The following is a 27,847-nucleotide window of genomic DNA, read 5'->3' as shown; positions in this document are numbered from 1 at the left end:
AACTAGGTGGAGAGAGAAAAAGAGAGGGAGAGAGAAGCAGTAGAAGAGAAGGAGAAAAGCGAAGTGGAGGAAAGTGATAGAGAGTGACAGAGAGAAGTGAGCCAGATAGAAAGAGAAAGAGAGATTTTTCCCCACCGCTTGGAAAAAGCATCCCCCACCAGAGAGAGTTTTACGGGTGCGAGAGGGTCGGCGGGGTGGTGGCGGCGTGGAGGAAGAGGAGGAGGAGGAGGAAGAGGTGGAGGGACGGGGCGGCGGAGGAAGGGGGTTTACCCGGGGTGGTCTCGGTGGTGGCTGGGGGCGGCAGCCTCAAAAATACACCGCAACCACACCGCGCGGCTCCACCGCAGAAGCCGCCATCTTCCACCGCCGAACCGAAACGAGACCGCGCGAGTTAAACACCCTATCCTACCCCGTACAAGTTGCCGCTGCCACCCGCCGAGGTATCGCCAGGTGAACAACTACCTTCGTCATTCTTGCCAGCAGTTCGAGAAACGTTATCAAGACGACCTACGAAGATCTCACTTCGTCTCTGCTTTCTCCACTGGATCCACTCGACAGTAGTTACCGTTCTCTACCTTCTTTTTTTTTTCAATCGGATGATCTTGGATATTCGTTGCGGAAACAACTCCTACCGATCTAACGAGACAATTATTCGTTGATCGAGAACAAGTGATTTCGTTCAGTGTCCTGTGTGTCGCTAAACGAGTTCGAACCAAGTGGGATATTCAAATCGTCGAGTTTGAAAGATTTTGTTCTTTTTTTTTTTTTTTTAAAAACGATTTATTAACATTTTTAATGAAACGTGATAACCGTTCATGATCGTTGAGAAGTTCTGAGAGGGAAGTAGTTTGACGGATTCAAACGGACTGATTCAATTCGATACACGTGACTTCTGTTTCGTGCGAACTCTAGAACGCGGGTGAATTTAAGCGTAGTAGAGATCCTTCCTTCCACTACGAGATCTCTTCGATCCGTGGGATTCTGTGCTATCTGACGACGTGAAGAGAGTTAAGAGTAGCATCGAACAGTTTCTCGAGTGTGTTCTCTCTTCTCTATCGAAGAAGGGAAGACGGCATAGCATTGTATTAAATGTCGTTCGACGTGAATACAGACGAGTAAAGAAAAGAAAAAAATATAGAATCAGAAGTAAGAAGTTCGAAGAGACGAATAAAGAAAGAAAGAAAGAAAGAAAGAAAAAAAGTAAAAGGGAAGGGAGGGTGGTACTTCCTGTCGATTCCAATAAAACGAATTTTCTCCGCGACTTGGCAATCGAGACGGGAAGAAGAATTTGCAAACGGATGCTCCTCTCCCAAAGCGGGATAATGAAATAAGGATCAAAGGATCGTGGGGTTCGTAGGCCAAATAAGCACATCGTGAACCATTCTCCTCTATGGCATTCGTTTTCGAAGCCAACAACAAATCTGATTCCTTCGGGGAGTAGCTATCGTTCTTAATGCGTTCTTCTTGATCCACGAGGACCATCAGTTTGATCGTAAGAATCGCGTTTTATTCATAGATCCAACAAATCGATAAGAATTCGATCGATCGAGTTCTTCCTGTGATCTCGTCAGTTATAATAAAAGGAAAGAAAAAAGAAAAAATAAAATAGGAGGACGCGTTTATTTTATAAAAAGTTAGAAAAAGCTTGATGATCCTGCTCTCATGACGAATCCTTCGCGAGATGTCGTCCGCCCCGAAGATCGGCCTCCTGGCCTAGATTATACCGATCCTAGGTCGGTACGCGGTGATCATCAAGGACATCAAGCGATTCCAGCCAATCAAATAGGGGGTGCAAGGATACGTAGGACTAGGGCCTCTTCCTCGAGGAGAAGAATGCACCTAGCTAACGACGTACCTCCTCAAGGTTCTACTAGCGGTAATCATCATTCCGATTATGCACTCACAGCTGATCTGCTCGCTGAAAGGACGTTGGATGGTTTACTCGCTGAACATCCTGGAGAACTCGTGCGAACGGGTAATTTATATTTCGTTTACAAATGATTAAAATGAAATGATTTTGTTGATCTTTAATAAGAACAATTAATATCTTGTCTTATGATATGATTCAGATTTTGTATATGTTTGTTTAGAATTATACGATTATTATTATTATAAATTTATCGTTGATATCATTGAAAAATAGATCAATAAGTGTATCTGTTTATTCGAAAGGTTGTCCACACGTGGTCTGTACGGTCCTTCCGTCGCATTGGAGATCAAACAAGACTCTCCCGGTAGCTTTCAAAGTGGTGGCACTTGGTGAGGTCGGTGACGGCACCTTGGTCACCGTTCGGGCGGGCAACGATGAAAACTGTTGCGCGGAGTTACGGAATTCAACCGCATTGATGAAGAATCAAGTCGCTAAATTCAATGATCTTAGATTCGTCGGTAGAAGTGGCAGAGGTAAGTGAATTATTTCAACGTTTATTAAAAAAACATGTCGGTATAATTAAAAGATAATTAAAAATATAACGGTTAAAGAAAATAAATGATTAATCGAGAGAAAACTTTGATCTATTCGATCTTCGAAATTCTTTTTCTCTCTTTTTTCAAACGCGATCTTTTTCAACGTAGCAATATCTTAAATGATTCAAAAGTAAATAGGATACATTAAGATAGGGGGGTTGGTCCTAACCAATGGTTTCGTTTTTCCAACGTCGAAAAGCAAATCCCGTACCACGATACGACCACTCGAGAATCTTCATTTTTAATTCACTCGTTGAATACTGCGTAGCGGTGACAGTGACAGTGGCAAAGCGTGCCGTCGTCTCTCGCGATTTTGGATCCACAGATTTTTTTTAATTCTCCCTTTCTCCGCGTATCAATAATTCACCGTTCCCGTTGCTTTACTTTCTTCGAGAAAAAAAAAAGAAAGAGAGAGAGAGATAGATAGAAAGGGAATGAAGACCTAAGAAAAGAGAAGAGAAGAGAAGAGAAGAGAAGAAAAGGAAGGAAAAGAAATGGGGTTTCTTCCAAGAAGACTCTGAATAATGCGCGCTAATAATCGCGACCATTACGGGCGCTTAATGCAAACGTCGCGCGCATCTAGAAGAAAATCGCGAATAAGTGGAAGTCTTCCGATTCGGCTCGAAGTAGTAGAAGAATAAGAACAAGAACACAAGAAGAGGACGAAGAAGAAGAAGAGTAAAGTATTTTTTTTTCCCTTTCCTTCCGCCCTTTTTACAAGAAGGGTGAAATAAAGAGTAGGAGAATGAGAAGAGTCCTAGGGATGGAGGAAGTGATGGAAAGAGAAAGAAAGATACGAGAAACGAGGCGTCCTTTAATTCCTTTAATTCGACCAAGTTGCACCCAACCAGTAGTACCACTACCACCATCATCACCACCACCACTACCACCACCACCACCACTACTACCACCTCAATTCTCGATCCCTTACTACTACCTTCTAAACTTCACCCACCTCTCTGTTTCTCTTCTACGATCTCGCGACGTCGAACTTTCAAGAGAGCAGTCGCGAGAACGTAGCCTGTTAACGAGGGGCTGTTCGACTTGTTTATGGCAAATTGGAAAAGGAAATTGCGGGGTTCGTGATATTGGGAGCTCCTTAGCAAACGCAGCATCCCTTTTTTTTTCCCAAGCAGAGATGGATTGTTTTTTAAAACGATGCGGTTCGACTATTATTTCGTATATACGGTTTCTCTTGATCTTTATAATGAATTATTCGATACCGAATCATTAACGGTTGCTTTTAACAAAACGACGAATTCATGGGGAAATATGAGAAATACAGATACAATTAAATCATATATCAAAATTCGAGAAAAATGGCTCACAAAGGATTTCGTTAATTTTCGTTCAAGCTAACAATGGTCGACTTTTTCCCGTTGGTTTTTGGATTTTTTTCCGTCGAAAGAGCCGCAGATGAGAAGGATATCTATGATGTATATATACTACGAATATATATATATATATATGTATATATAAATGTATATATATATATAAATGTGTATATAGGAAATCGGAACGATGAGACGAGTAGCATGGGTAGGTGCCTACGTGAAAACGCGGAGGTAGAGTGGTTGGCTGTAAGCGGCTTTGGTTTCCATGGCAGTAAGCCCTCATTACTGTATTACGGGTAGCCCTTAACTACCGTCGGTACGCAACGATTTGCCTCTATAACCTTTATGAGAAAGGTGGATCATTCAAGATCGTTAGTGTATCGTCAAACGTGAATAAACTTTGCTCGTGAAATCATCGTCGTTGATCTCTACACTAGCCACCACTACCACCAACCGACATTATTAACCACTTTTCTCGCGAAAATGAACTCTCGATCTGATCCCACGATTCATGATCGTTCTTAATTTTTTCTATTAATATTGTCTTTTCGATTTTATTTTTTGTTTGATAGAAAATAAATCGAGAGCGCGAATATATATATATATATATTTTTATATCTATCTGTGTATAAAAGTGTATTGCAATAAAATATTTTTTCTACACAGGTTCGATGAAATATCGATACGTATTTACTCTTGGAAATATCGTTATACGAATAAAAATAGAATGATTACATTGTAGAGTCGTGGCCCGCGCGATTGTTAAGTAAAACGAGAAATTGTCGACTGGCCGGCCGATCGACGGACGGGCTCGTCGTACATAGCGCATAATTTCACTCCCAGCCCTTTTACACCGGAGATTTTGTATGCATTTTTGCTAGGTGCTATCTCTCTCTCTCTCTCTCTTTCTATCTCTTTTTCTCTCATTTTATCTTTCTTTCTATTCGTCTCTCTTTTCTTTCCTCTATATCACCGGCTGTTGTTTTGCACACGCGGGATATGAGAATATAGACTGGCTTTTTTTTATTTTTTTTTTTATTTTTTTATTTTTTTACTTTTTTGTTAATGCAAATATTTGCACCACCCTTGCTCGCGGCTTTTGTGAGACAAATTTAATATCACGAATTTGAACGATAAATGATTATTGCCCAGGAATGACGCCCGCTGAAATATCAAAACCGATTCGGCCTTACCCCTGTGTGTGCATGCTGCCGGAGCTCTCTTTTGTACTTCATTTCGCGAGCTGTAAATAATGGGACAGACTTTAATAGCGCCCTATTCGCGTCTCTCTTACAATTTCGTAGTTTTATCAAATTCTCTCACTCGCCGTAGTCAAGAGAGAGAGAGAGAGAGAAAATATAGACAGATAGAGATATCAGGTAGTGCGAATTCCGTTTTATAGACGAACGAAAACGAACGAAAAAAGGACAGGCGAATTGAAAAAGGAAAGAAGGAAAGAAAGAAAGAAAGAATGGGAGAAGAAAAAAACGGGGGTAGAAAAAAAATTGATGAAGTAAAAGTTATGTTTTCGAGCACATATACCGAAGGGAATGAAGAAGATCGTTGAAAAATGACGGTAAAAAAGGAAGAAAAAAAACAAAAAACAAAAAGAAAAAAAAAAAAGGGCTAAGTTAAGGTTCGAAATCGTCGATGTTTCGTTGCGCGCGTGGGCATAACGAGCATGTACGTCGAGCGAAACAGGGTGAGAGAAGGTAGGAAGAGGGCTCGTGGGTGGAGGAATATTATCATACCAACGCAGGGGCGTATATCACTCGGCCACCCCTTTCGCTATCCCGGACAGGGATTAGCGTCAACCTCCGACTGCTAGGAGTCACGGGCCGTTCGCGTCGAGACGCGCCGTCGGTCTTCTCTTCGTCCTATTTGTACAAATGTATGTGTGCGTAAGTGTATTTGGAAGGGAGGTGGTGGTGGTGGTGGTGATGATGGTGGTGGTATGAGTGCAACCGTATATGTGTGTGCACGTATGAGTTTCTCTATCTTTCCCTTCATATGTATATCCATAGTGCCCCTACGTTCGACCCAACGACGCCCGTAAAAACGACGGACATAAATACCGGAGTTACCTGTGTTTTATGACGGTTCGACCGAGGTACGAGCAGGAAGAGAGCAAAGAAAAAAAGAAAAGGGATATAGAGGAAGATAGAAAAAAGCGAGAGAAAACGTGGACTATCGACAGGCAGATCCTGACCGATGTCCTGCTGCAATGGAATCCCTCGCCTCGATTCGTGGAGCTCTGATCCGAACGGCTCGAGTATGGTAGGAGGAACTCGCTTTAGATCATCGCAGCGATTCACTCGGTGGAAACACCCCCTGGTTCCTATCCCCACTTTTTCCTACCCTTTCTATGATATCGCTAACGTTCTACGTACGTAGAGTTCACCGTTTAACCGGTCCTACACGTATATTCGAGTTTTCCTTCGAGACGGGGTATCGCATTTAAGAAATTAATGTTTGTCTCGCTCCTGGTTTGCATTTTGCATCCTGATTCATCTGTATGTTTTTCATGGAGGAAGAAATTGGTAGGAGGTAGGGTGGGGGAAGAGAAGATGATAGGGTGAGAGATGATGGCCGGTAGTACGAGGAAGGGAAGGTTCATTCGGAGACGATGAAAGAAATATACATTGAAGGATAATCGTGGAAGCTGTCGTCGAGCGAGAAAAGTTTCTACTTCGAAGGATTGAACGATCGTCGAAGCGTTTCCGTTTAATATAAGCGCGTAGTTCGAAAAGAGATAGAAAGAGATAAAGTGGAAGGATAGGAGATAGGTCGAAAGAGGACAGAGAGAAAACGCAGGATTAGCGTCTGTAAAAAAGAAACGGAATCGTCGGTACGTAGAAATGTCGCTCGGAGACCAGAGCGAAAAATAATATTTAATCGGTAGAAAGGCTCGGGCGCAGTCATCCACCGTACGAGTCCAGTTCTTTCTTTTGCTCCCTCTCTTTACATCTCTTTCTTTCTCTCTCACACTCACTCATTCCCTTTTCTAACCATCTCTCTTTCACCCACGACCCCCTTATGCCGCTCTTGGCAACTGGATTTTTTAATTTTTAATTGGAAAAAACGTCGTCGAGGTGGTCGACGAGATTCACTGACCATGTCGTAGAATACGACTAAACGTTGTACTGCATTCTCATGATATTCTGCTATCACCTATACACGATTCTTCGAATCGAAGAGAACGGATTACCTCTTCCCGAAATTTATTCTATCTCTCGTTCTTTCTCTCTCTCTCGTTCTCTCAAATTGATTAAACTTTTTCATCCTAAGATCGATTGTTTTTTTATTCTTTTAGAAAACTAACCCGAAAAAGATTATACGAGTTTACATTTAACAATATATTTATTTATTCGGTTAGAATGAAGTTAAATATTAGTAATAAAGATATTTAGTTTAAGAAAGAGTATAATCGCAATTATGTCTACACTCGGATCATGTACTGCTGAGGTAATTCGGTCGAGATTCGATATAGAGTCGTTCGTTCGAAGAGCAAACGATCGCAACAGCTGTTTCCCTCGACCGAACACGCTAAGGGAGTATTTTTAAAAGGTCTTGGAGAAACGAATGTCGACCCTTCTCAACTTGGACGGGTCTTTACTACTTATTAAATCATTTTCGCACCGAAATCATTTCTTCCCTCACCGCTAATTTTCTTGATATAATCGAAATTTTCTTTGCCGAATTTAGATACTTCATCCTTTCTTTTTCCTTTTCTTTTTCTTTTTTTTCTTGTTCTCGATAAAGTCTATCAAGCGTTATCGTTCAACAATAAGTTTTTCTCTTTCTTTTCGTTTTCTTCTTCTTCTTCTTCTTCTTCTTCTTCTTTTAAAACTGCGATGCACGTCAATCGATCTACCGAGTACAGGCCTGACCCATCCCGATTCGGCTAGTCAAAACGTCAGAATCTTAAAAGACGACAAACACTCGGAAATAACGATCCGAGGTAGTAGGTACTACCCCTTTTGCGCTTGGCTCGCCAGCAAACAGGGGAGTTTTTAACGCTGCATGATCCCAGAGTAAACTTAGGGCGAACGCGAATGTTACGGCTGGTGTGCTAATTCTTGTCGGCTTTTTCGAATAAACGTTGGATGTAGGACTATCGTCAAGTCAGAAATAAAATAGAAAGAAAGAGAGAAGAAGAAGAAGAAGGAGAAGAAGAAGAAGAAGAAGAAGAAAAAAAAAGATTAAGCGTAGTTTTCAAACAAACCGTTTCATGATAAAAAAAATCAAATCAAAAATGCGACACGCGAATCTAGCTTTTAAACGTTTCCCGAGAAAATCTCGTCGTTTTTGGGTTACGCGGAGAATAAATTACAATTTCGCTAGGCGTACACGTAGTTGGAGGGCAATAGACCTCAAGAGGGAGGATCGTTCTTCCAGCGAGTTACACATAATGCCTCATAAACACCCTCAAAATGCCTGGCATCACCCTCGATTCGTGTTGTCGGCGCCCTCGCGGACTTGACACCATACGGCTTGGCAATAAACTTTCCTCTCGTTGCTTTGCCTTCCGTTAAAATGTCGCTTCTCTTTCATTTGTAAATCATTTTATTTGTCTTTTTCCTTTTTTTTTTATTTCTCTTTCTTTTTTCGTTGTTGTTATTATTATTTTCTTTCATTCTTTCCCTTTTCAGTAAGAGCAAGTTCAATGACTTGCAATTTAAACAAAGTTGAACTTTATTGAATCCACAGTTGGATTGTATTTTCTTTTATTTTCCCCTGAATTTATTTCCCTTTTTGGCAAGTTCATACTCCATCTCGTTGGAAGTCAAAGACCACTCGAATATTTTGCTTGGCGACGGCGGTAAGCCGGTTAAATGTCGTGGTTCACCGTAAAAACCGACTCGTTTACCGAGCTGGTCTCGACACCATAAAATAAAACTACCCCCGGAAGCGTGCATATACGCGTACGCTCGAGCTTGGGAACTCCATTATAAGCTGTACTACTTGACTCGGTAACGGCAGGAAAACCTGCCGGGCTTCCTGTTTCATTGCTCTAACCCATACACCGATGCAAGCGTGAGCGAGTACTTTGTTTGCTTCTGTGGAAACAAACCTTTTCTTTCTCTCTCTCTTTCTCTTTTATCCCTCGTAAACTTTTTTCTCTTTGGGTCGTTCATGGAAACTTAAAGCTCGTACGTGTAACATACCCGTACCTATATTTATTATACATGCACGCGTTACAACGTAGATTTGACATCGTTCAAATTTTTGTGGACAACATCACGCATGACGATCAGTGACATTTCTGAGGGTAACGTTTAACGCTCGACAACATTAACATATCCAGAACGATTTGGGGGAGAAGGGTTGGTCGGAGGTCGACGCAGTGGCGCCACTCGTTCACCCCTTACTTCCGGCACATTTGTGTTTTGTTTCCAACGAGCGAATTGCATAGCTCTTCCGTCCCTTTTTCCCGCGCGTCAACGGACGTGTTTTTCGGGATGGTAGTCGGAGGGAGACGATAAAAAATATCCTATCGAGAGTATCGAGAATCTTTCCCAGACGGGGAAAAACAAAGATTAAACGACGGTACGTTATGCCCCGAACGTTATGTCTTCAAATATTGACGAGATTGTTAGGTGAGAGCTAGTCATCTTCGTGGCCAGTAGAATGAAACCTGAATAATGAAAGAATGTGGAAAACGAGAAACCAAAAGATTGCTCTCGCTCTTATGACTTTTAATGTTTCATCGACGATGAGATAAAGTCTTGAAAATCCTGTGGGAACTACTCATCTTTTCTTCCATTTACCACCTAACGATAATTGCTTTCGATCTTTAATCTTCTCTATTTCTTACTTTATTTAATTTATTTCATTTCAGGAAAGAGCTTTACCCTGACCATTATGCTGCAAACAACGCCACCTCAGGTAGCCACCTTATCGAAAGCGATCAAGGTCACCGTGGATGGTCCCAGAGAGCCAAGGTCCAAGACAAGTGAGTCGCACGACTTTACCTACCGTAGGCAATCATCGTTTCCTGTAAACAAATTCAAACAGAGTTTTTTAATTTCTTTAAGTACGAACGAGAGGTAATAGCATTTGAAAAATATAAAGGGAACGATGAAGTAGGGTCGGACTAACGTTATTCGTCTCACGTTCCAGGGCACCAAGCTTTTCATCCGTTTCACTTCGGACCTCGACCGTTCCCATTCGGACACCCGCAGGATCCGTTGGGATTCAAACTGTCCGGTGAGTGGGTGTTCTCTAATCAAAGATACGCGTTACTTCGTCTCTTTCTTCGAAGTTTCAACGTGCATCGTACCTGCTCTCGGTCTGTATCACCTACTCGACCATCCAGAACTCTTCCCCGTCGATGGATAACTAAGTTTGCACCCTCTCGCGAGCCGAACGAAGGCAAGATCCTCGCTTTCATCCTTCTACGACACCAGACTCGCTCGTCCCACTGTACACCTCACCCTCATCCGTCTTCCTACTTGCCCGACTTCGTGGCTAGGAAGGGTGTCAAAATTGAGCGTCGGCAGGCGTAGACTCAAAATTGAGTTTTGCCACCGGCTGCCTAAGTGGAGAAGACTCTGATTAAGCTCCCGACGCGGCGAACTCTACTACTGCTGCCTTTTCCTTTCCTTTCCTTTCCTTCTATATAAACTCGAGATCAGGTATACACCTACCTATCGAATTTCTTCTCTCCTATAAAACTATTTTCATTTTATTACTTTCTTTATATTTTGTTCGCTCCCCCCCCCTCTTATTTTCTTCTCTCCTTTTCATTTATTTATTTGTACTATCTAACTCATATACGCGACAACTATTTCGACTGGACTCTGTCACGTCGGGTACATCAAAGTCCATTACCATTATTTTCGATCCCAGAAAATCCTTAATTTTCCATTAAGCGCATCGAACCCGTTAGAAATCAGATCGCATTCCCTTCCCACGAAGCTCTCTTGTGATTAACTATACGATATCGCAAATGCGCAATGTTTTTTGAACTGCAGCTGCTTCGACAGGGCAAGCTCGAAAGCTCGAATTCCATTGAAACTCGTTCGGAGCTCGAAATTTTGATGGGACTAGCCTCGAGCACCGAGGGTCGGGTACTGATACTGGTGCACCGACAGTGTATTGTTTCGGCATGATAAGCGGCTTAACGGAGCTTCGCTCCCTTTTGCCCTCGAGGGTAGTGCGGCGGGGGAGGTTAGCCCGTCCTGCCGTCGATTTCTCGCCAACCATTCCGCTACCTCTTCCCCGGCCAATCCCCCCTTCCCTCTCTCTCTCTCTGTCTCTCTCTTTGTCTGTCTCTTTCTCTCTTTACCAACATATATAACCGTTCTACTCAATCAAGGACCGAGCACTGCCGCACCCGATTTCTCTAAAACTTCAATTTACCCTCGGACCGTTTTATTGTAATTTTAACCAATAAGAAAAGATCACGTTAGTCGGATTTTTCCTTCTACATTCAAGATTTATTATTTATTAGTCTATACGCAGAAGAGACAGGAGTTGTTACGTATCGATCAAGTATGCGAAGATTAACGCGAATCTAACTTACAATTAGTCGATTGAAGGTAAGCGCTTTGATCTAAACTAATTGTGATGTTTTTTGTTTCGAGAAAAATAGGGTTCAAAAAAGTTTGTCAATCGGTTGGATTAACTGGGTCAATAATACTGCATTTGAGGTAGGCGATGGAAATGGGCAGGGAAATAAAGGGAATATCGATCGGTTTATTTCGAGCAGTGCCCGCCAGATTTTTCAACCCTTTCGTTAGAAGTTCGTACGTTCGCGGATAGATCGCGCCTCCGTCCAGTCTGACGGCCGGTCATCGTGGAAACTTCGAAGTACGGAAGTCAAGGGTATATCGCTGGCTGGATAAGGACGTATTTCAAGGGCTGGTTTATTAGATATCAGAGGTTCCAAGAGAGAGGTAGAGGGTAAATAAGAGGACGATCGACGCGTGAAGGAACAGAGAGAGAGAGAAAGTGGAGAGAAGCTAGCCATATCGGGGTTGTTAAGGTGCCCATTGAGGTGTAACTAGGGGGATGTTATTAAATTTCGTTCGGCCTACCTCGACAGAAGGGGCGAATTTTACGCGTTTCCCGAAGCTGTCGGGAGAGTCTTTCAAGTCCGGCAAACCGAGTACCTTTGCAAGAGTTCCTTTCCTTCTTATTTTAATTTGACCTTATTGTGTCGGATGAATATAAAAAAATTCGATCAATCAAAGCTTCATTGTTGTTATTTTGTATTTTTTCTTTTTTTCTTTTTGTTATTATTTTATACGATCAAAACTTCGAACTTCGTGTATTAGATAAAAAGGGATGGAAAATAATGGAATGCGTTAGGCGACAGGTAAGACGTGAAAAATCTTTAACCGAGATTGCCCAAGAAGAAAAACATCCCGATCACGTGCTTCCCCCGAGATGCCGTGGCATCGTCTTTGTCAGTCTTCCTAAGGGGATGAAAAATCGCGAGAGTCGGGATTCGAGTTAACAAGAGAAGCTAGCAGTGGCCCCAACCCACCCACTTTCTACCCTCCCGTGTCAATTAACCGCCTACGCTTGAGGGGGCGGAGAAAGAGCACGGGAAAAATCGCGACCCCTGTTTCAATAAGGTGGCCTTTACCTCATTTGGGGGAGATTGTTAGGAGCGCTAAGTTAAAAACTGTCGCTTCGTTCTTGGATCGCTTTGCAGTAAATTCGTGGCCTCTTTTAAAGGAGATGATTTTCTCTCTCTCTCTCTCTCTCTTTCTCTATTTACCATTTTTATTTCCTCTTCCTCCTCCTTCTTCTTCTTCTTCTTCTACGTACATTAAAATTGTTTTTTAATATATTCTCTCAAAGTGGATTTTTCTTTCTAAAAAGAAAAAAAGAAAATAAAATAAAATAATATAAAAGAACGAAGAAATGATCGAGAAAAGATACGAGGAAAATCGTGCCGTTTGTAATCTATTTTCCCTACGAAATAAATATTTTTCGTCGATATTAATAGTCCAGTAAAAAGAAACAAAAAAAAAATAGAAAGAGAAAGAAAGTAAAAAGAAAAAAAACTGTCGAGCACGCATTACATAATACTTTTCCCGGGAACACGAATGAAAAGCCATCGAATCTTGATTCATGGTAAAGGTTCTCTTAAAGAGCCCTTTTCAGAGAAAGCTGAGCAACCCTTCAGGAGATGCGCCAGTGAGTCCTTAAAGGGAACCTTTTTAAGGGTTGTTCCTGTCCACTCCCGTGTCGAATCACAGCGGATCCTTTAAATTCGCGTCACATTTCACCCCCAGGAGTCTTCGGAAGGCGTCCCTCGACTAGGTATCCCGTCTTTTAATCAGGTCCGGTGACCGGCTCCTTTCTCTGCAAGCGACGGTAACTAATGACACTCCTCTGCTATTCAGCCCCAACCTCCCGTCGTCTTCTCGGTTACCATAGATATCGAAACCATCAACCTAAGACGCCGGAATATTCCGTTCTTAGAAATTAAAGAGAAACGAAAATTATCCTCTCTTGTGTTTATCCAAAAAATGAAGCATACAAAATAATTGTCGCGTTGGTTTTTGATTGTTATCATTTTTGTTTTTTTCTTTGTTCTGTTCATAACATTCTTTTTCCAAAGATACTTCTATCGAAAGAAATAAGTGCAGTCGAGAGTCGATTGGAGGATGCACTTTGTTTCCTTTATCATTAGAAGGAAGAGGAACTTGTGAAAAGAGAAGAAAGAAAGAGGGTGAGAGAAAGAGAAAGAGAAAGAGGGAGAGAAAGAGGGAGAGAGAGAGAGAGAGAGTGAGACAGCAATTTTCTCGTCCTTTCTGGAAATATCTGTTGGTAGAGCTCAGATCGGTGCCAGAGACCTTTCTAGGGTGGCATTTTAGGGGTTGCTGCGACGCGATAATGAGAACGGGCGTAAAGGGTGGGTGTGCAAAGACATCTAACCGACGGTAGCAAGAGAAGAGAACGGGAGAGTGAGAGAGAGAGAGAGAACTCTAGAGATGGCGAAAGGAAGGGGTGGTAAGAGAAGGCGAGCTTCACAAGGGTTAACGCCTTAGAAGTAAGAAGGGCGTTTTAACGCCTGTTTTGCATAGATTTGAATAGATAAGGAGGACAGGAAAATACGCGAATTAATTTATTATGTATCTACTGTGCGAGGCTCTAACGGCTTAACGATAGAACCAGAACGACCGGCTTTACTCTCTTTACTTTGGTATCCTTTCTCGTTCGAAGGACCAAAAGATTTAACACCTTTTAAAGTAATTTCTAAATGGAAGAGTAAATAATTGACAAAAAGAAAGGAAAAGAAAGAAAAAGAAAGAAAAAAAAAAACGAAAAACAACTGAAAAATATGGATATTAACCGTGATAAATATATCTTTCGTTGTTGGTTAAGCCAAGGGTCTATTTTATTGTAATATCAAGTGGTGAACACCGAAAATGGATTGAATGATATCGATTTCCAAAGTGCAAATTAATGACACATAATGAACTGCCGGAAAGCCCGCGAACGATTACACGTGACGTAACATTACCGCATCCCAAAGTGGCGCGACCAGTACCGAACACATTTTGAACACGCTACTCGATAATACGTCATCCCTTAAAGCGCGGCTTCCCCATCGGTAGGCGCGCGCTTTGCAAAGGCAACTAACTCTATAGCCGTAACGTTTAAGCTTAACATTTCTCACCCCTTAAAGGGTAGCGGCTCCTTGAACCCTTTCAAAACCCTTTCTCTCCCTCCACACCTTTCTTACCCTCGCACACTCCGAAAGCCTCATAGGGCCCTCCCCTCATTAGTCTTCATTTGTTTTCGGAATTATCGCCCGCCGCCACTACTACCACCGCCATACCTCTATTCCAACACACGAGTTACGCTGAAAAGGGTGCCAACCATTTTCGGGGGTTTATTAAATTGAAAATATGTTACAATCGCCTTGGGACTCCTTGTTCTTTGAACTCCATCAATTTCAAAGTTGTCTACAATTTTTTTTTTTTTTTTGGATAAACTCTAATCTAGATTATATTTTTCCTTTTCCTTTTTATACAACAAATTTTCATTGATTTTAAACGCAAGTTCTCAATTTGTATATATATATATTTTATGATGGAACAATCACGACGAAAAAATAGTTTTCTATCGACAATTTTTCATATGTAGAAAAGTTTGATTATTCAAAGCGAGGAATGGAAAATAGGCATCCAAAGTAGAATCAAAGCCGTCCAACGTGGCACACGGTGCCGGCAGAGCTCTTATCGTTTTCTTAATCCTCTCATAAAGTAGCGGGACTACAAGCTCCTCTCCCAAGCTCTTCTCGCAAGCTCCGTCGACTCAGTGCTGTGCGCGCACAACGCACCACGGCAGTGTGGTAGAACGCGAGATAGTGGTGTCCTCTCTGGCAAGCTCGGCTTAAAGAGAGCTTAAAAATCACCCCTTCGACCCCTACCGAGCTTTTTCTATCCCCACCCGCGGTAGGTTAAGAATCGGTGGGGATGTTGGCTAGACCAATCAAACACATCGCAAGCTCCTTTCGACACGCCCACCTGCCACTCGATGGACAACTCTCCCCACCACTTTCCATTACCTTCCCCTCCTTTATTCCCCCGGTGCGCACTCCTCCCCCGCCAAAGCGCCACGCCGCGTCGTGGCTTCGGAGCTTTCACGGAATTTTTAAACTGCCTCGCACAGATGACGGCATAATCTGCTATTGATCAAGGTCTTTCGAAAAACCGATATCGTGTCGATGACTGGCGAGGCTTACCTCGTCTCTCTTTCCCTCCTCCCTTCGCCCGTCTCGCTTTCTCTCACTCTACATTTCTTCTTATTTTTTCTTCCTTTTCCTCTTCTTGTTTTTTTTTCTTCTTCTTCTTCTTTTTCTTCGTGCTCTACACGGGGATCATTGTAGTTTATTCGTAATGTGCTTTTACATCACATGTGCTTTATTTTCTTTATCAAACGTCCTGACGAATATTCCCATTATTAAGCGTTTCCCAACGAGCATTTCTCGTAGTTCACATCCTGCCAACGAATTAACCATCCGTCCGGCGTCTTTGAAGTATCGCATTCAAACCAAACTTTTGATGTCATGAGTTTTAATTGCATTCATACACACATGGGGCCATCGTTTCGCAATATCGGCCACGATTGAGAAAGAGACGACCGAACAATCGTTTTTCTACTCACCGCCGGAAAAATTTACCTGTCCATCCATGTCAAGCGAATGCTATTACGTCAAAGGGAAGCATTCTTCTATCTCTACCTGCCACTCGATCATAGTCTGTCCATTAAAGTAGATAGCTGAGTTGTTTTCTCTGGACAAAAATCAAAATAAAGGAAAGAAAAAAGAAAAAAAAAGAAATAAAATAGAAAAAATATAATATCATTTCCATCGTTTAAAAGTACATACGCGTATAAAGAAAAACCGCACGAGATTCTTTTCATCCGAACTTGAAACGAAACATTATTCTATTGTCTTTAATATAAATCTAAGGATCATCTACGCAACGAGAATAAAAAAAGATCTCTAAAGAATATTCGTTGATTAGGATCACTTACGTTTTTAGGTTTGCAACATTTAAATTTGGAACAAGGAACTAATCAAGGATGGGGTGGATTATCCCGAGGATCTTTACCACCGCATTGTCTTCCGCCACCACCCGGTCATCACGCGCACGCACATCCACCACCGGCCGGTGGCTCGGCCTTCAATCCCTTTCATCATGCTATCGAGCAGAGGTCCCCTAGACTGCCTAGTTCCAACACCGGTAAGAATCTCTAAACAAAATTATCAAAAATAAGATTATACACGATGAATTGTTCATTAAAATGATCTTTCTGTATTTTCTTGTTTTTCTTGTACATTTGGTCGAAAAGATTCGACGAGAAACGATTTGGGTCCTATCAGTGTTTCGGTGAGAGAAGTACCACCGACAACTTCGCCAGGAAATCCCGGACCAGGATTATTAACGACAGCTACCGTAGCTGCACCGACACCACCGGCCGAATCGGCGACCACTACGACCCCAAGTCCCTCGGGACATCACCCGCATTTCCAAGGTATATTCCAAATTAATATTTAGCCTGTGTTGAATAACGTAAAAACCATGAAGGTGTTAACTCTCTTCCTTTTCATTCTATTTCTATCTTCGTCTCTCTAACTCTTCTATCTTTCTTTCTCTTTCCGTCTCTCTATCTGCCTTTCTCTTTCGACTCACGCAGGTCTTCATCTATTAGGAGCAACGGGATCGATCTTTGGCTCGATATTCGCTCCACTGTTACCTCAATCCTCATGGCTTTACAACCCGCTTTATCACACACAACAGTACATCCTGGAACCCGAATGGCACGCTCTAGCTCTCAGAATGGCCCAACAGCGATTACAGAGACCTGATCAGGCCAGGCTGGAGGAACTTAGAAAATTACGAGGTACCAGCGATAGTCCCGAAGGTAGCTCGAAAGAAGACAGGAAAACGGATCAAGAGGATCCAGATCCTTTGAACAGATCCGGCATGGATAGTCCAGATGGTAGTATAGAGGTTGACGATAGAAACGATCAAGATCGTAAAAGGGATCGCGTTAGCGAGGAATCCTTTCTGGAACAGGACTCGCCTAGGGTTTCGCCAAGCAGAAGCGATCTCGACGATACGACATCGAGAGATGCGAGTTCTCGGGACGTGCCGATACTACTTCGACCAAGTATAGAAAATTTCAACGATACGGAAAGTCAAAACGATCATGAAATATCTCTCGGGAACGATTACACGGTGAAAATTCGTTTGGAAGGTACCGTTGATCTTAGCACAAAAAAGGGACAGGATAAAGAGAACGTAGGTCAGGATTTGACCATTAGGAAGAAGGATGATAATATCGAACCTATCAGACCGCGCAGGGAACGAAGTCCCAAGCCCAGACACGTCTGGAGACCTTATTAAATGGGTTCCAATCTAAGATCGATACGTTTAAGGAAACGATTGATATGATTGGAATCGAGAAAGGTAGAGATAAATGATTTCTCCAATGGATAGGAAAATGTAGGCATTGTCGATTACGACCCGCGCGATTGCCGTTTTTAAATGTAACATTTAAATGCGCCAGAAAAATCGACGCATTTTCAAATATTTTAAATATTAATTATAAGTTAATGTAAATAATCAACCTCTTTACCTGCGATCGAGAATCAACAATCAAAAAGATAAAAATTTAGGAAACACATTAAGACTTTATCGTGGAGATCACTTTGATGACTCGAGGACTAACCAGGGTTTTATGTTCGTAATAGCATGTAAATACTATATGTAACGTCCAATCATCATTACCGATTTAGATTAGATTTTCGAGTCAAACTCATTAAGCCTCATCCTATCTCTCGTTGTTCTAATTACAATCGATCGTTCTTGCTGGACAATTTCGAGTCAAACTAATTTTATTCAATAATCGAGACAAAAACGAGAAAATGACTTTTCAACGATATTTGTCCAGTTAGATACGACTATTATTATTATTATTATCATTATTATTATTATTATTATTATTATTATTATTATCATTATTATTATTATTATTATTGTTATGTTACAATAAATCGTTCACGCATCATCATTGTCATTAGGCTAGAAGAAGATTATAAAAATTCATTTGAAAGAAATAAGACGACGAATTTGATTTCATTCGATATGGGCGATACTATCGCGAATATTCGTGTCGTTGTAAATATTAAATAATCCTTTGAAAAAAAAAAAAGAAATAAAAGAAAAAACAAAAAATTAATAATAATAATAACGAAAAAAAAAAAAGAAAAAAAAAACGAAAAAACAATTTCAACGATGAATAAAATAAAATCGAATCACCGTGTCTCACAAAGTAAAAAGTTCCCCTTATTTTTACGGGAAAATCTCTATCGATGTGTTAAAATGATTAAACGAAAGGAAAAAAAAAAACAAAACCAAAAGAAAAGAAAAGAAGGATAGACGACCGATTAATTTTAGTCTCTCTCTTAAAAACACTTGCGTCGGTCACGAAATATGTCATCAAATCGACATCGTACGATCTCGAAAAAAACAAAAAGAACATTCACTGTTTACCTACGTCATCAAATAAAGTAATATCATCCGTTCCACGTCTGGTCCCTTATTTGTTTTAATTAATCACAATTCACGTATTCAGATTCAGAAAGATCGAAGAAAAATACGACGGATATTTTTCACAGGTAAGTTTAACATAATTACGGAGATAAATCGATATACCTTAAGAGAAAGAAAGAGAGAGAGAGAGAGAAAGATTGATACAAAGTGGAATCGACGTATTTCTTTCAAAAATTACGAATTACATTACGGAAATCTGTTCGACAAGCCGTGCGAAGTAACCGAAGCTAATCTGAAAGTGGTACGGGGGCGAAGGGTTGAGGGCAGAGAGAGAGAGAGAGAGAATGAGTGGGCAAGGGAGGTGAGGGAGTTGAAGCAGATGCAGCGGATTCAATAATTCGCCGCGATTGCAATCGAGCGGGATGCACCGCACGCAAAAACGGGCAGGCCCGATATCCGCTTGGTGAAAAGGTCCGCGTGATTGATGGGATACAATGGTTCTCCTGGTCCAACTCTCTTTCTATTTTTCTCTCTTTCTCTATCGGGTACGCGCTCTTTTCGTAGATATTTTTCTCTCTTTTTATCTTTATCTCTCTCTTCCTCCCCCCCCTCTCTCTCTCTCTCCGTTGCATTCTCTGTTTCGTGCGATTCACTGAAATCGAGATAAAAAGACCGCAAAACAATTTTCTACATTATTTTCCGATGCACGCCGGATCAAATGAGCAATAATACTGACACGTTGCACATGAATCTTTCTATCTCTCTCTTTCTCTATTTCCTATATCTATCTATCTTTCTCTCTCTCTCTCTCTCTGTGTGTCTGTATTTTTGGTGCCTAGAACGAGAGACGTATATCCGTCGACACACGCCACTCGTCTGTGTTTTACGTGGGATGTATGACGTACGGCCGACCGCTTTCCGCGATAGATTTGATATCCTTTCGCGCGCTGACCGTTCGATAAAATACATATTCGATCCGTTCCGATGGCGTTCCATCGACTTCCGAGTACTTTTACAAAATTCGTTATAAATCACTTTTCCCCTTTCGCGAATAATATTCAAGTGGTCGGTTATTAGACGTTAAACTGGGAGAACATTTGAAGTCAACTTGTTAAGTATATATGAACGTTGATAATTCGACGAGTTTCGAATCTATCCAATCTTCAATAGGTTTAGAAAAATTTCTATTGTTTTTTAACGTTAGTCTAACAATTACTCAATCTCACACTCGCCATGTAATAAAACTTTATTGGAAAAATATCAAATATTACTGTTTAGGATCATGGATAACATTATTAGCAAACTACCGTATCCATTATGGAAGACAAGCACGTCCACGTGTTTTCCGGTAGAGGAGTTTACGAAAAGTCACTGGATCCAACCTAAAAATAAAAGAGAAAAAGAGAAAGAGAGAGAGAGTCCCTATCCTTCTTCCCCTTCTATCTCTCCCTCTCTCTTTTCTCCGTTGTTCTCTCGATTCTCTTTCGTCCCCAACACTTTTTCCAAATCCGTCCACGTTCCCCGACCAGTCGAGTTATCGCAACAAACTACCCCAATGACGATACGATTAAAATTTCACAGGGTCACGTGGGTTATGTTCTTCCCTCTCTTTCCCTCTCATCGAACAAACTGTCTCCGTACGATCCCTTTCTCTCTCTCTCTCTTTCTCTTTTCTATAGCAGAGTCGACTACTACTCTGTTCTCCTCCTCCTCCTCTTTCTGTACCACTTCTACCTCCACCTCCATCCCTGTTGGGTGATTGGTACGCGACCGCAGCCACCCCCGCTTTTTAATACACCCGCACCTGCATACCCTAGACTTGCAACCGGTGAGCTGCCGTTGCCATATATGCCAAAGGGGTGCATCCAACCCTTCTACAACCATCTCTCTCTCTCTCTCTCTTTTACTCTAATCCTTTCTCTTTCCCTCTTGCGTTTTGTATCCCACTCTCTATAACGTCAACGTCACGCTGTACGAAGTGATTCATCGATCGAACGTATTCATGTTCCTGTGTTCATCTCCCAAAATAGCGAGAAAGACTGTTTCCTCTTCTTCCATCTGTTTTACAATCAAGTTTATACACGCGTAGACAAATTTTTTATACGCGCGTCTTTCACCCGTTTATTACATCTCTAGTGAGATTTTTTTTTGTATTTATAGGTGGAAAAAAATTTGATCAACGTAAACGTTCGTCTGGAAACTACTCTGCCGATATTTTTTGTCATCTAATTTAAACAACGTTTTCAATAAATCGTCGATCTTTACTCAGCTGTTATCAATTTGAAATAACATCGATACTTTTCTTGATCCGATAAGATAAAGGAGACGATTAAGTGGAAATGCATTCTATGATTAGAACGTTTCCTCGTAAAGGATTCGAAACGGATTAAAGTATCCTAGCAAGGTTTTTCCGAGCTTGGTACGATACGAAAAACAAAAGTAAGAAAGATGGAAGAAGAGTTTAAGGAAAAAGTGTGCGTGTGTGTGTGTGTATGTGTGACACGTGAATTTATACGTATGTAAGTAAAGGTAGATAAGTGTTGAAAATATCTCTGGTATAAATAAATTATAAAAGCGCTGAAAAAGTTTTCCTGGCATCTCGACGTCCCGTCGTGTGTCAGGCCAAGTTCCGAATAGTCCGCGAGTCAGAAAAGGGGTGTAGAGTTGGAAGGAAAGTAGAAATGGAGGAGAAGAGAAAGAGAGAGAGAAATGATAAAGAAGAAGAAGAAGAAGAAGAAGAAGAAGGGAAGTAAAAGAGAAAGAAAAATAGAAGAAGAAGAAGAAGAAGAAGAAGAAGAAGGGAAAGAGGAAGTGAAAAAGGAAAGAGGATATCCTTCGGTACTTTTTGTCTTTTCTCGTTCGCACCAGTGGCATCAGCGTGCACTGCCACTCCTCTTGACCCTCCCCCCACCCCCCGTTTTCTCTCTCTTTCTCTCTCTCTCTCTCTCTTCCTGTCAGGGATGTTATTTTTATTTTTTGTTACCCTTCGCCAGCCGAGCACTTTAGATAATAAGGCCAGGGCGCTTGGTACGGACGAAAGGGTAAATTGGGTATTCGTCCGAGGAATTATCTCTCTAATTTCTTTAACGTACCAGTCTCTCACCTTCCGCTTCTCTTATGTACGTATAATTTTCATCCTCGCATCCCCTTTTCCTTCCTTCCCTTCGAGTGGATCAGGACGCTCGAAGCCCATCAGCGGACACCAGGACCAAGAGAGGACCTCTTGATGGTGGATCGAGGATGAAAGGGTTTTGCTTCTAAGGCTAAAGGATCGGAAGGTCTTCTTCCTTCGGTCGATGTTTCTTTGAAGTTTTCAAACCAAACCGAGTCAAAGAAACTACTTTCTTTCGTTCTTTCATGAAAATTTGATTATTTTAATCTACCTTTTTATTATCTTTCTTTTTTTTTTATTTTCAATTTGTTTCTCAGTTTTATTCGATTTGATTTGATTTATAATCGATTTATAATTACGCACACGTATATACATACTTACATACATATATGTATATTTCTCGAATAACCAACGATGTTACATAGCGATATCATTAAAAGCCACGTTCGAACTCATTGTAACAAACGATCACCGATACAAAGGTCGAGGGTCGCACAGTGTAATTCGAACAAATGATAGTTCACGACTATCGGCCGTGCGAGGGTAGCCGCTCGTATACATCGGAATGGCCCTGAAATTAGATCCAACCCCTGCCCGTAGCTCCGTGTTCGACAAATTCGGTTAGTCCGATGAAAAATGGTATACCCTTATTTTCTTACTTTCGACCAATGTCCGTTCACGATTTTCTTGTTTCCCAAAAGTTACACGTTCGTACGTATTACCGATCCTCGATAAGAAAAATGATCTTTAATCGCGTACACGTACTCGATATATTTGTTTGCGAAGTATCGATTGTTTCGATTAAATAAATAAATGAATAAAAAAAAAGTGAGAAAAGAAAAAAGAAGAAAAGAAGGAAATTTTTATTACGTATGATATTATGTTTACCTACGATGTGTTTGCTTCGGTTCATAACCGAATGAACAGGAGGGTTATTCCGACGACAAAACTGCGGATACGCTTATAACTAACCCTCGGAAATATAACAGAAAATATATGAGATTATTTTTCTAAATCGATTCGTACGAAAGGAAAAATCATTTGAAAAGTAAAAACAAGGGACGTGGCGGATGCGTTTCGCGTGATAAAATATTCGCAAGGTCGCTGGTAGAATCAGGATAAGTTCAAGGTTTCCATTGGAATTCGAAACAGAAATAGAAGAAGAATATCGAAACGATGATTCGAATGTTATCGCGAAAAAGGGTGAACGGCCTTAATTCCATTTAGGTTCGTTTTCGGAGAACGATCCGTTCGGTGTCTGCCGGAAAAGAATGAAATCGAAGAAGAAATGAAAGAAGGAAAGAGTGTGTGTGAGAGAGAGAGAGAGAAAATATTCGAACGAAAAGGAGGGAAAAGGAATAAGAATAAGAATAAGAGAAAAAAAAAGTGAGGAAGGAGGTTTGGAATATAGCAAAAGTCGTGGCGTTGAACGCCAAAAGCGTAACTCTGCCAAAGACAATATAAAAGTTGGAAGGGTCTCGCGGGATTGGAAGTCGTAAATATCATCTGCTAAATAAAGCTTCATCCTCGAGTACGGGGCTTGAGTGGTGGTGAAAACCCCTTTGCACTCCTTAACATTCGAGGGAAGCAGAAGACAAAGACTCCTAACGTCGATTGACATTAACGTATTGAAAGGACGAAATAAAAGAGGGACGAACAACTAAACGTTCTTGCCTTTTTATTTTTATGTTTTCCAATAGCTAACGATTAGGATTCGGATGGTTCCATTTTTATAAGAGAAAAACCTTTCCGTTAATTAAACCGATAATCGATAAATATTTGACACTACGTGTAAATGAAGAAAGAAAGAAAAATAAAACGCAAAAATAACTTTTCTATTTTTCTTATTCGAACCTATGAAGACAAATGTTTCTTTGTTTTTTTCTTTATAAAATCCATGCACCTCGAAGATTCTCATTTTTCCGCTTGGAAAAGTGTCTTAGTCGCGGCTCGAGGCGTCCCTTCGAAGACTTACGAACCATTAAACCGAGGCGTTTGGCTAACCGACACAAAAATCCGGCAGTGATATTTTTTTTCCTTCCCAGCCTCTCTACCCCATTCTTACTTCTTATTCTCTTTCGCGGGATAGAGAAAGACGAAGCGAGGGTGGTTGTTGAATTCCATGCGCGCCAACACGGAGAAAAGACAAACGTCGTTGTCGTCTTTCGTTTGTTTCAAGCGCCATTTATTTGCCGGCATGGATAACTTTTCGTGTATATGGTTCAGCATGATTGCTCGTGGCGCTACTCTTTACGAAGGGGAGGGTGGTATTTGAAAGGGACACGAGAGATGAGCTTCTTCGAGGGTTAGCGGCTTTAAAAAAGGCCACATTTGAATGTCATCGGAAACGAACGAGTTCCTATTTATCTTAAATATTTGTCTTTTTATTTTTTTCCATTTACATCGAGCCCAGATCCATGATACAAACGTGAGACAATTGATTATAGCTAGCTCAAAATTCTATCGATCTAACAAAAATTCTCTCCTTCGTTTCGCGATAATAATACAATGTGTTATATGGGAAAAGCGAACTTTGGCAAACAATTTTCCAATTGAAAAATTCTATCCAATCTTCTTCGTGTACAGTTCGATGAAGGATACGCGACAATAACTAGAAGACGTTGCGGATGAAGGAAAAGTAAAGAGAAGAAAGAAGAAAAGAAAAGAAAAGGAAAGAAAAAAAGGAGCAATTCAGGAGTCGAGGGGATTTCTTTCATCAGAAAATAATTAAGCTTTTCTATGGAGATGATGGATTCGGCGGACTTGCCGTTCGTTCAGTCAACGTCAGAGGTCGACAATGGGTTCAATGGGTGGAGCGTTCCTTTATTTAAAGTAGCTTTGTGTCCTCCGTTTCTCGAAGCCTATTCTTCTCCCCGTAACCCACCGAATCTGGATCTATATCTCGAACTACTACGTCACTTTCTATCTCTAAAAGAAGTTTCCAAAGATATTGAGCAAAATAATGGATGAAAGGTAATATACCTATAGTCATCGTTTAAGATTTCCAAACTTAACAGGTGTTTCTATCCGACTCGCGATCATGTCGTCATGTTTTAAGAATAAAGTATCTATCTGTCGTATCACGCAAGTTATAATATATCGTAAGATAAAAAAGAAAGTTGAAAAGTTCTTTTTAGTTGGAGAATATTCTAAAGGATTGGAACAGTTACAGGAGGGTTTCTTTTCTAAAACGTCTCGACCTCGAAAGCGCCACCAAGGAAAACAAAGACGAGCATTTAACGATATTGTCGCAGCCACCCCGTCAGAGACGATCCTTCGAAATCGTGCCTCGGGGGTGGAAGCCGAAGGGGAAGCTGAGGGGAACCAGTGCCGGATGTTGGATGTTGGCTGCCGGGCGTTCGGCTGGGTGGTATTATTCCGAACCATTTGTCACTCGGGCAATCCGACAACCCCTTTCGTTCTTCTCTCTCTCTCTCTCTCTCCTACTCTTCTTACTCTCCCATTCACCGTTCTCTCTTTCTTTATCTCACGCAAACCCAGTCTCGTGCGAGTTTTTATAGCCGCGAATCGTTGCAATATGCCGACAAGGGGCTTACTTTGGTACCCTGAGAAACTCCGAGGACAGATTAAGAGGGTGCAAAGGATTCTTTTTTCTTTTTCTTTTTTCATCCCTCCTTCCTTTTCGTTTTCTTCAACGACTTAAGTACGACTAATCCCAAATCGACGACTACGACGACTTATCGAACTACCAGTTATTTCCTCAAAGTCGTATTATTTATTTAACCCGTTTGAGTGCGAACCATGTCTAACGATTGCAATCGTTGGGAATGGAAGATAAAAAAAATTGATAAACGCACATATATGCGTTCATAGTACTCAAAGGGTTAAGGGACAATAAAATGTATCATTTCATATTTTTCTTGAACGTTCCTAAAAAAGATCTAACGAAAATGTCACGAATAGTTTCCGGCGGTGTTCAAAGTCTTACTTACGTCTTTCGCGTTACAATTGGGACGAAAAAATTATAAGTACGAGGTGAATCCTCGTGACAGGGAATGCTCCGTGAACGTGGCCTGGCTGAAATTGCGGATCTAATCTGCTAAAAGTCTGCTTAATTATGAGCGGTAGTAGAGGCACCGGGGCAACAAGAGATAGAAAGTATGAGAGAGAAAGAGAGAGAGAAAGAGAGAGAGAGAGAGAGAGAGAAAGATACTGGCGTGGCTGCGCTTCTGTTTTCGGACTTTTCCATTAGCCGGATGAATCGTTAGTCTTTTGTTGACTTTTATTGGGGGCTGCTGCCAGCCGAGTTGGTGTTGGTAAAACGTCCGACGCTGCTGCTAGGAACGCGTGTCTTCTGAGCGAACACCGTGAACTCTGATTAATAAAGTAAGGTCTTTCTCTCCCTCTTCCCTTCTTTTTTTTTTTTACATTCCATTCTCTATTCTTTTCTCTTCATCCGTCCGATATAAAATGAATTTAAACGCGATAAGAATAATAATAAATGAAGGACGATCATAGTCGTTCGGATCCTCTAATACCGAGTTATAAGTGTACGGCATGGAGTCGAGTGAGTTGCGGAACAACTCGCGATACAACTCGCGATCGAAGAGAGTACGTCTAATAGGAGATGGATCCGGGATAGAGACTAATCCGACGAGGATTCATGCGCAGTGGAAAAAGGTCGAGAGACCAGGTCCGGACTTTCTCTCTCTCTTTCTCAACGCGAAAGCCAAGGAAGGAAGGATTCGTCCGGTTCCGCTGGTCCGGTCTATCGGATCGACTGGAGGGTTAATTTTCTGGTCAGTTGGTCGCTTCTGGCTCTCTAGGGTTATAGCGGCGATCTCGAGGCCCGTAACAACCCCTACTTTACCCCCTACATAAATATCCGGAATTAGCCATTTCTCCTGACCTCTCTCTTTCTCTCTCTTTCTCTCTATCTATCTATCTGTCTGTTTATCTCTTTCTCTTTCTATCATTCTATCTCATTCTATCTCCACTCCGCCTTCTCCAACTTCTCCAACCGATTCTCTCCTCTCGCTTTCCGACCAGGACGAGCCTGGACTACGATCACTTGACCGATTAAGGACCGAGCAGAGGGCTTCGATTCGAGTACGACGCTCCGTTACGCGGGGGTCGTGAGTGGATTGACGTAATTGAGGAGAAAACGCGATACAAACGGTCATCGGACTCGACCATATTCCAAGATTCCCTTTCAAACGATGATTCTTATTTTCTTCCTTCCTTCCTTCCTTCGTTTCTTTTATGATTCTCAATTATTTTATTACAGGAAGTATCTTTTTGTTTTTATTTTTTTTTCGCTTAAACTTATCTATCCCTTACCACGTTGTGACACATCGGTCTGTTGTTCAGCTAACTTAACAGGTGAGAAGCCTTTCTAGTTCCATGGGTGACCCTTTTTCGTTCGCGTCAGAGCTCCGGAAAAGGGATTTTCCTGCGAATCAGAAACTCAGTGTGAGCGAGTGTGTTAGGATCGCTGTAGGATCGGCTCTCGTCTCATTTTTACTCACACGGGATTAAACAAAAGCCAAAGCTCCTTAAACTGTGGTCACGGCTAAGCTGGATACATGCATGGAGTAGCGAGCTCTCGCAGCTTCCATCTCCTTTGTCCTCTTCTTTCTCGCGTGATCCTCTTTACTCTTTTCGCAGATCGCGACGTAACAACAGGACGACTCTGACTCGGTGTCACTAGAAATGCGAGTCAATTTTCTAGCTAAACTTCCACTTGCTTTGTGCAGTGTCCTAAAAGAAAATCAAAACGATTTAAATAAAATGAAGGAGAAAAAAAAAGAAAGGAAGAGAAAGAAGTGACCATTCGATTTTGGGGTAGATGAGAAAAAGGAAAGAGTTTTGATGAAATAGGGCGAGGAAGAACACGACTACGACATTTTTCTCCTAATATGAATTCTGTCGGTTCCGCGATC

At 41.4% G+C, this 27,847-nt stretch overlaps 1 protein-coding gene and 1 long non-coding RNA gene across 2 annotated transcripts; one reads left to right on the top strand and one right to left on the bottom strand.

Annotated features, from left to right (window-relative positions):
* The first annotated feature begins 284 nt into the window (after nt 1-284).
* LOC122526317 lies at nt 285-18,491 on the top strand. Its single transcript, XM_043649666.1, has 7 exons — nt 285-1,975; nt 2,173-2,403; nt 9,643-9,756; nt 9,924-10,010; nt 16,316-16,516; nt 16,626-16,808; nt 16,971-18,491. Exons 1-7 carry the CDS (start codon nt 1,663-1,665, stop codon nt 17,681-17,683), a joined length of 1,842 nt encoding a protein of 613 aa, XP_043505601.1. The 5' UTR covers nt 285-1,662; the 3' UTR covers nt 17,684-18,491.
* On the bottom strand, nt 16,445-27,507 carry LOC122526318. The gene is made up of 3 exons (XR_006306022.1): nt 27,434-27,507; nt 27,246-27,357; nt 16,445-16,524 (listed from the first exon to the last, which is right to left on the bottom strand). It is a non-coding gene; the product is annotated as an uncharacterized LOC122526318 (long non-coding RNA).
* Between the last annotated feature and the right edge of the window lie 340 nt (nt 27,508-27,847).

This window comes from Polistes fuscatus, unplaced genomic scaffold (genome assembly GCF_010416935.1).
Source record: "Polistes fuscatus isolate 324 unplaced genomic scaffold, CU_Pfus_HIC Scaffold11, whole genome shotgun sequence".
In the NCBI taxonomy this organism is placed as follows: Eukaryota; Metazoa; Arthropoda; class Insecta; order Hymenoptera; family Vespidae; genus Polistes; species Polistes fuscatus.
The sequence above is the reverse complement of the archived record's forward strand: the minus strand, read 5'-3'. Positions and strand labels throughout refer to the sequence as shown.

Coding starts and splice junctions, on each gene's coding strand:
- LOC122526317 (XM_043649666.1), top strand. CDS start 1,663: ATGACGAATCCTTCGCGAGATGTCGTCCGCCCCGAAGATCGGCCTCCT. Junction 2,404..9,642: donor CGTCGGTAGAAGTGGCAGAG/GTAAGTGAATTA, acceptor ATTTCATTTCAG/GAAAGAGCTTTACCCTGACC. Junction 9,757..9,923: donor AGAGCCAAGGTCCAAGACAA/GTGAGTCGCACG, acceptor CTCACGTTCCAG/GGCACCAAGCTTTTCATCCG.